The sequence below is a fragment of the Delphinapterus leucas genome, chromosome 1 (assembly GCF_059928025.1).
Source record: "Delphinapterus leucas isolate spDelLeu-1000000601 "Yukka" chromosome 1, BTC_Dleu_Yukka2, whole genome shotgun sequence".
Classification (NCBI taxonomy): domain Eukaryota; kingdom Metazoa; phylum Chordata; class Mammalia; order Artiodactyla; family Monodontidae; genus Delphinapterus; species Delphinapterus leucas.
Window position 1 is genome coordinate 185,956,180 of NC_143129.1, and position 8,992 is coordinate 185,965,171.

The window sequence follows — 8,992 nt, forward strand, 5'->3', positions numbered from 1 at the left end:
TCCCGTGGGCTTACACTTCCCAAGCCAAGGCTGAGGAGCCCAGAGGCCTCCCGGACACCCCAGGTCCTGGGCGCCCCATTCCACCTTCAACCCTGAGAGCAGTAGAGACTTCCAGTCCACCCTGCCCCGGCTTGACCCTGCCGGATCCACTGGTCAGGTGGAGGCACAGCGCCTGGTGTAGTCCTGGGTGGAGGCCTGGAAGTGCTCGGTGCTGTTGAGATCTGGGCAAGCACAGGATCACATAGCACTTGGGGAGGAAATAACCGCTGAAGCCGCCACTCAGGCTGCTCGGCTTGGCCAGCACATTGACCGTGGGCAGGTGCTTGCCCTGGTAATCACTGGCCATGGTGAAGAAGGCGATCCAGGACATGAAGTTGAGGAGCAGGCTGAAGGTGACACATTTGACCTCAATGTAGTTCTCTGGCAGGTCCTTGCCCAGGAAGCTGCAGGCAAAGGCGCTGACCTAGAGGAGGCCATTGTAGGCGAAAGCCAGCATGAAGCCCGGTGGGTTAGCCTCTGTGCAGTCAAGCACCGCCAGCTGAGGGAAGGGCTGGTATTCCCTAGGGGGCAGTGGGGTCCACACCGCAAGCCACGTCAGACAGATAAGCAGCTGGGTTGTTGAGCTGATCACCACCAACGGGCCAGCACTGTGGTTTTGGACCCACGCACGGAAGAAGGTGGGTACCTTGGCAGAAAACTTGAAGATGAACACAAGTTGGAAGGAGCGGATCGTCAGGCAGGACAGGAAGATGGCAAAACCAAGGGCAGAGGCCTTCGCGCAGCAGGCATGTGGGCAGAGTGGGCTCCCCAAAGAAGCCATAGTGGCCGCAGCTGCCCCCCGCCAGGGAGCCCAGCATGAGGAAGCACAGCCGGCTTCCAGCCGACCTCACCACAGGCGTGTCTAGGTGCCAGGCAAACAGGCCAGCAGTCCCAGCCACCAGCAGCAGCAGCAGCGTATTAGCTGCCAGGAGCACACAAGAGATGGGCTCATGCCAAGTCAGAAACACCACGGTGCATGGGAAGCAGGTCTGGCTTCTCTCAGGTGCCCACTCTTCTTTCCCACAAGGTTGGCAGCTGTAGGGGTCTGGAAGGGAAGGCAGAGAGGGTTCCTGAGAACCGGGTGAGCATAGCAGGAATGGGGAAGGGAAGGGAGGCCGTGCAAGCCCGCAAGGTTCTGGGAGGGCTGTAGCACAGGAGCTGGGCTCTGCCAGGCACAGCTCTACCAGGGGGTAGCCCTGGGTGAGGGCCCCCAGGCCAAGTGTTTCCTCAACATGCCTGTGTTAATTACAGATTGTGGAGACACCTGGATCGGTTCTGTGTGGCTCACGATCCCATGAAACCCAGAAGGGGTTTGCAAACCAAGAGGTCATAGAGAGGGCCTTAACCCACATAACCTTGAGGCTATGATCCAATGCGAGCAGCCAGCCCCAAAGGAAGGGTCTTTTCGTCTCTCCCCAGCACTCCCACTAGCCAAATCCACCTGCCTGAGCTGCCGCTCTGTGGTTTCTCTGAGTTGACTCTCTCAGGAAAGAAGAGATACATTCCCACGCCCATAGAGACAGTAAAAGGAAGGCACGTGGCCCCTGGAGTCCAGCTCTGGGCTGAGCCCTTAGCTACCTCTGTTTGCTCTCTGGTCTTGACCTTGCATCACTGGGTAGAGTATGCTTTTTGTCCTGCTGCAGACATGCTAGTATCTGCATTCAGGCCAAGCTCTTCAAGGTGTCAGCTGTCACTGGCATGGACAACAGAAGGGACTTCATACAGATAACATGGGAGGGCACAAAGAGAATGAGAGCCACATCTGTTTGGATAAAGAGGTTGAATTTAGGGGGACTTCCCTGGTGGTCCAGTGGTTAAGAATCTGCCTTCCAATGCAGGAAACATGGGTTTGATCCCTGGTCAGGGAACTAAGATCCCACATGCTGCAACCACTGAGCCCACATGCGACAACTAGAGAGAAGCCCATGGGCCACAACGAAAGATCCGGCATGCCACAACTAAGACCCAATGCAGGCAAAAATGAAAGAAAGAAAGAAAAGAAAGAAAGGAAGGAAGGAAGGAAGGAAGGAAGAAAGGAAGAAAGGAAGAAGGAAAGAAAGAAAAAGAAAGAAAGAAACTCAGCTACATATGAGGGCTTCAACTGCTTGTTTCTTTCTGCTTGATCAGAATTCAGTCTGATAGAAGGTGTCCCCCAACCTGTCCCTAACTGGCAGCAAAGTGACCAGGGCCCTGGTTCTGCACATGTGTGGCCCAAGGGAGGTCCTTTCATCTGCTCTACAGACCCTAGGAGTGCTGGGTGTTTCGCCCACTCATCACTGGGTCACTCACCATTCTTGTTGAGGAAGGTCCCGGCCTCACAGAGCACACACTCGAAGCAGCAGTGGTGGAAGCCCATGATCACTCTCTGGTCCCCTTCAGGACAGTCGCTGGAACACACAGACTGAGGCACCTGCAAGAAGCCACAGGCTAGGGGCTTCCCTGGTGGCGCAGTGGTTGAGAGTCCGCCTACCGATGCAGGGGATGCGGGTTCGTGCCCCGGTCCGGGAGGATCCCACATGCCCACATGGGATCCCTTATCCCACATGAGCAGCTGGGCCCGTGAGCCATGGCCGCTGAGCCTGTGCGTCCAGAGCCTGTGCTCCGCAACGGGAGAGGCCACAACAGTGAGAGGCCCACGTACCGCAAAAAAAAAGAAGCCACAGGTGTTCTGCAACCATGCGGAGGGGCCCAGCTCAAGGGACACTCGTTCTTAGGATGGAAAACTGGATCTCTGGGCATCCGCCTTTGCAGATTACTCCCAGGGCAGAGCCCCTGGTTGTGTGAACCAGTGACGACCGGGCTTCTGTCTGTGAGCCTGTGGAGCTTCCCTGGCAGGGCTGGGGAGAGTCATAGTGGCCTGATACTTGGGATCCCCTCTCCTGCTCTGTGTCAACATTGTCCCTGTGCTCCAGGCTGCCTGTCAGGCAATTACCTGGTGAGTGACCATGTCCCCATTACCCAGTTGTCCTTTCCATGCCACCGGCTTTTGATCGTATTTATGTCTAGCCAAACTGGAGACCAAAAGGAGGAGCCGACGACCCTGAAGGTCCAGCTGGGGCCACTCCAGTCCCAGGCAATTATAACTGCTGAGGGGGTCGCCATTGTCATTAAATGTCACAATGTCCTTGTGTAAAAGGAAATTCACCTTGAGTATCTGCTCCAGAAGCTGAAACAAACAGGGATAACGGCGCTGCCATAGCTGGCAGAGGCTGCTCCTCCAGGACCCACTGGGACCCAGACGGCCCAGGAAGCAAGTGCGTGGGGCCTTGCTGAGCTTCCATCTGGGTGGTTTCAGCCCATCTGGAAGTTCTGGTCCTTTCCTCAGGCTCTCTCCCCTCCTAGGAGGCCCCTTCACCCTCCTATCCAGCCTCCTGAGAGGAAGTCTCTAACAAAGGAGCCCTTTGCAGAGGTTTCAAGCCCTGGATCTGAGGCATGGTGGGTGGGAGGGGCCACAGTTCAGAGAACAGAAGACGAGAGCCTCAGAGAAGGAATCAGCCTCCAGGCGGGGCCTTTGTCCCCGACCCCTTCCATTTAGGGTAGCCGAAGAGGAACCGCTCTGCTTGCCTCAGGAAAGCACCCTGATATAGGGTGCCAGCGGCAGGTTAAGTGCCTTACCTGCCAGGGGTAGACCCAGCCTCTGGAACAGACTCCAGAGGCACAGCCCAGGAGCTGGTGGAGGCTGTGAGCCACGGCATAGACAGCCTGGTAGATGTAGGCGGAGCTCATGTAGAATGCTCCAAGTGTGAGCATCTTCTGTGCCGCGAAAGCCCAGCACTCTCTACAGAGCTGGTTGCTGCTGCACCAGGAGCCCCTGAGGCAAGGCCCAAGGGCTCCTTTGTCTGCCCAGACATAGGCCTCTTCAAACTCCTTCAGGCCAGGGACACGCCTCTGTGGGATGGCCACGCCCAGCACTGTGCCGATGCCCCAGATCCCAGGCACATTGCTGATGTGTCTGGAGATGGCCCAGTCTTCTGAGGCGATCCACACCTCGGCAGTCAGCTTGGCCAGCACCACGGACTCAAAGAACACCCTGGCCAGCTGCCTGCTGGAGCAAACGCCCACGACCGCGGTCCTCGCTTGGGCCAGGCAGCGTATCACGCTCTGCATCCTCTCATCGCCCGGCTGGGTAGAGAAAGGCACAGTGTCCTTGAAGGCAACGCAGATGCCCTGCTGGGTGGCCTGGTCCTCCAGCGCCTGCACCCCTAGCTGCCCGTAGTCACCTTCGCTGCCCACCATGGAGATCCAGACCCACCCGAACCTCCGCGACAGCAGCATCAAGATCTCCACCTGGCGCTCATCACTTGGGATGGTGTGCAGAAAAGAGGGGCAGAGCCGCTTCACGCTGAGCATCACGCTGCTGGCATCAGAGCTGACCTGTGGGGTTCAGTTCAGCAAGTTCTGTGGCATCAGCCTCGAATGAGGGCCCCCCCAGTGCCAGCCCTGTGCTGGGCGCGGGGACACGGGGAGGATGGAGACAAGGTCCTGGCCCAGGGTCTCAAGCAGAGCACCACTTGACACACGAGGCTAACAGGTTACATGTCAGGTAGGGAGCAGGTCCCCAGGGAGACTTCTGGGAGAAGAATGGGAATCTGTCCTGTGGACAAAGGGACCATAGCCGCATGCAGGGAGTGAAATGGTACGTGTGTGTGTGTGTGTGTGTGTGTGTGTGTGTGTCCCTTCAGGGACTTCCACTCGGCTGGAGGTCCGATCCAGGAAGAAAGAGAGCCTGAGCAGGTGTGTCTGGTCAGGGTGGGAAGCCTTAGCCCCCTGCTGCGGGGCTGGGGCTTTATCCCAAGGCCTCAGGGTTTAGGCAGGGAAGTGACATCAGACTTGTGTTTTAGGAGTGTATCTCTGATCAGTGAGGAACGTGTTTAAAAAGGCTCAAGGCCAGGCGAATTCCCTGGCTATCCAGTGGTTAGAACTCCAAGCTTTCACTGCTAAGGGCGCAAGTTCAATCCCTGGTCAGGGAACTAACAACGACAACAAAAAGGCTCAAGGCCAGAGTCACAGAGTAACTCCTAGGACCTGATGGAATCATCTAGATGAGAGGGGAGGGCGGTCAGTTAAAGCTGCGGCAGTGGCCATAGAGAAGAAGGGACAGCTGGCAGCGGTGAGGGCCCCCTCCCCCACCGACCCCTGGCAGAGGCCGTGCAGATGAGCTAAATGTAGGGGCAGGGAAGGGAGTGAAGGTGGGACTGCAGGGTTTCTGGCTTCCCTAGAGACAGTCACTCTGCCACACGGGCCAGGCAGGGGATGCAGGAAGACAAGAGGCTTGTGTTACGTGGGGAGGGAAGTTCATCTGGGGGCCTGCTGGGTCCATGAAGTGGAGACGCTGGGCGAGCGTCTGGAAATCAGGCTGGTGCTCAGGGGTCAGAAGGGAGGTGGAGACAGGAATTTCAGCCCCATCCTCGGCCTGTCTGGGAAGGGGAGGGGTCTGCCCTAGGGAGTCACCGCCTTCTCAGAGGAGATGGGGGCCGGTGGTGGGGGCAGAATTCTCTAAAGGAGACCAAGAAAGAAGTGCCCCAAGTGAAAGGGTCATAAATGCTGAGGGAAAGTGTCAAAATGGTCAAATAGAGGGACTTCCCTGGCTGTCCAGTGGTTAAGACTGCACGCTTTCAATGCAGGGGGCATGGGTTCGATCCCTGGTCGGGGAGCTAAGATCCCGCATGCTGAGCAGCATGGGGCCAAAAAAAAAAAAAAAGATCAAATGGATTAAAGGCCACCTACTGGGCCCTGCACCAGCCCACCTGAGCAAGATGGTGCTGGGTTCCCCCTCCGGACTGGCCACCTGAACCACGTCCAGTCCCTACCCAGCTGCACCTTCCAGCACCGGCTAGAAGGGCAGAGTCCAGGGCAGCGGAGGGAGGAGTCAAGGCAAAGAGGGAGAAGCAAACAGGAACAGAGGACTCTGCGGAGAAGCCTGAATGGAAGCAGGGCAGTGTTAGCCAGGTCTGAGAGGAGAAGCGCCTGGAGGGAAGAGGAGGACAGACAGACGGGCAAAGCGTGTGGGTGGGGGAGGAGGCCCAGGGAGAGGTCGATGAGCAGAGTAGGGGAAGGACGGGGCTGGCCCGCACAGGGACAGATGCCACACCTCTGAGCCTGAGTCTGGGGGGCTGGGAAACAAAGGGTGTCCAGTTCTGCACAAAGGTGATAGGACAGCGGGAGGAGAAAGAAGGGCAGAAGTTTCCGAGGAGAATGGATTTTCCAGTGAGCACTGAGGCAGGGAGACCTGGAAGCGGCGCTTGGACAGGAAGGAATGCCAGGCAGGTGACTAACGAGCAGTGACCGCCCAGGAGGTCCAGGAGTCCAGGCTGGCCTCAGGCACGGCAGCTCCTGCCCACTCACCCCAGCCCACACTGGACTTGGCAGGAGGGGAGGTGAGCGAACTGCCAGGGCGCCAGCTTATCAGGGGCATCAGGAAGGGGCTCAGCAGGGCTGCAGTGGTGGCAACATAGTTGCTGGCGTCGGGCCCAATCACCGCCACAATCTCAGGGGAGTAGTGGGCAGGGTCTCCTTGGCTCTCCACGTAGCACGTCCCTGGCGGGCTCAGCGTGGCAAACACGTTGCTGACTCCGAGCACCCGTCGTACGGCTTGTACCCCAGGGTGACGTTGGGCAGCAGGGCGGTGGAGTTGTTTATCTCCTCGATGCCAAACTGCATGGCCTGGAATAGGTGGTAGCCGTGGCCGTTGAAGGTGCTAGGCCTGTAGGGAAAGCCAGGCTGAGAGCTGAAAAGGGCAAAAGGTCCTGCTGAGACCCTCTGGTCTCCTGGAACCCCAGGCTTGGGGGGTAGAAAAGAACCTCTGAGGTCATCTGTTCAGCCCCCTACAACCATGACCTCAGTGTGGACCCTGTGGCACACATGGTTCTGTTGACAGGCCTTCGGAGAGGCAGGGGGCAAATTGGAGAAATACACATACCATGCCCACCTCCCCCCAAATAAGCATGTTAGCACTGAAAGGCTCCCAAGTCCTGTAGGAGAGAAACCTGCTATATTAGTCAGGGTTCTCCAGAGAAACAGAACCAAGATGAGATACATACATATATACATAGAGAGAGAGAGGGAGAGGGAGACAGAGTGAGAGAGAGAGCAAACAAGAGAGGTTTATTTTAAGGAATTAGCTCATGGGATTATGGGGGCTGGCTGGTCTGGGATTTGCAGGGCAGGCTAGAAATTCCCACGAGACTTTATTTTGCAGTCGAGGCTGAGGCTGAAGGTGGAGTTCTTTCTTTTTCCGGGGACCTCCATCTTTTCTCTTAAGGTCTTCAACTGTTTGGATGAGGCCCACCTACATGATGGAGGGCAATCTGCTTTACTCAGTCTATTGATTTAAACGTTAACCACATCTATGGGAATTCTCTGGTGGTCCAGTGGTTAAGACTTCACCTTCCAGTGCAGTGGGTGTGGGTTCGATCCCTGGCTGGGAGCTAATATGCCACATGCCTCGCGGCCAAAAAAACCAAAACGTAAAACAGAAGCAATATTGTAACAAATTCAGTAAAGACCTTAAAAATGGTTCACATCAAAAAAATCTTAAAAATAGACAAATATTAACCACGTCTAAAAATACCTTCACAGCAACATCTAGACTGGTGTTTAACCAAACAACTGGGCACCAGGCCCTAGCCAAGTTGACACATGGAATTAACCACGGTCCATGCTTAACCTTGTTTAACTAGTACTTTTCACTGGGACACTCATGCCTGTGATGAGGGCCTGTGTTCCTCATGGCCTCTCTGGGAAACACCGACAAGGGCGCACTGGGGACATGATTCAGCCCTCCTTGGAGAGTGTGCCAGCCTGTTCCATTTCCCAGCCTCTCTGCTTGTTGCTAGGCTCTCCCATCGTTCCTATCACTTCTGTCCTTGAGTCACTGGAAGGAAATGCAGTACCTCCTGCCCGTGACAGCCCTTCAGTTACCTGAAGCCGGTTTTCATATGTCTCCTCCTCAAGTCTTTTCTTCCCAGGCTCCCACCTGTAGCTCTTTGGGCCAGTCCTCCTGCACCAGGCTTTCCAGAACCTTCCTCCTGGGCTGGCTGTCAGGTGTGCTTCATGTTTCGGGCATCCTACTGCTGAGCCATGATACATCTTCGAGCTGTCCAAATCTAACACTTGTTTGGATGGCAAGAAACTATCTTCTTTATAAGAAAAGCCGTTGTTTTTTCTACCTAGACTGTTGACTTCATGAAGACACCAACCTAGTTTATCTTTGCTAAGCTCCTGAAGCATCTACTGCTATGTGTTCCCACACAGGGGGGAAGCCTCCCCTGGAGGACTGTACTCGCCATCTGGGAGACTAAGGAGTGTGAACTTGGGGAGGAATGGGGTGGGGGAGGAGACGGAGGAGGGGAGAGGCCATGCTTGCTTAATCCGTGCCATCTAGTTACATAACAAAGCCAGGAAACAACTGGCATGGAATTAAAAGACAAAGGACTCTAACAGCCAGGGCAAAAGGACATATTACAAAGTGGAAACTGTATTACAAGGTGCCGGGGAAGGGGCTAGCTAGCACTTGAAGGTGGCGCCTGCAGGTTGGGTAGGGACTGGAGGCAGACGGTCACCCCAGAGGCAGAACTGGCAGGGTCTTGCTGAGTGGGGCTGGCAGAGGGCCCCGTAGGCATGGGCCCCCCTAGGTGACAGTTCTGCTGACCCCTCACTCACCTGTCACAGAAGGTCACTGTGGGTCTGCATCTCACCCCTAGATAGTCACCGTGGGGAGGAAACTGGTCCGCAAGCAGGTAATCCCCAGGGAGGCTGAAGTCAGAGGAGGACGCGGTGCTGTGGCAGCTGAAAGCCCAGCAGCAGGAGAGGGAAAGCTGCAGGCCGATGAAGCTCGCCCCCCAGAGTAACATGCTGGCCAGATCTCCCTGTACCTGGCATGGCCGCGCCGCGCCCTGGGACCAGACCGGGCCGTTTAACTAGAATGGTCGGCAGCTGCCCATGTTTCATGCCT

General features: G+C 56.3%; 1 protein-coding gene across 1 annotated transcript; it reads right to left on the bottom strand.

Moving 5' to 3' along the window:
• Positions 1–153: 153 nt before the first annotated feature.
• On the bottom strand, positions 154–8,983 carry TAS1R1 (taste 1 receptor member 1). Its single transcript, XM_022598745.3, is given in 10 exon segments — positions 154–225; positions 227–767; positions 769–1,084; positions 2,329–2,449; positions 2,998–3,115; positions 3,117–3,205; positions 3,655–4,408; positions 6,438–6,606; positions 6,609–6,742; positions 8,701–8,983. Coding segments are annotated over 10 exon segments (2,505 nt in total). The 5' UTR covers positions 8,892–8,983.
• Positions 8,984–8,992: the final 9 nt, after the last annotated feature.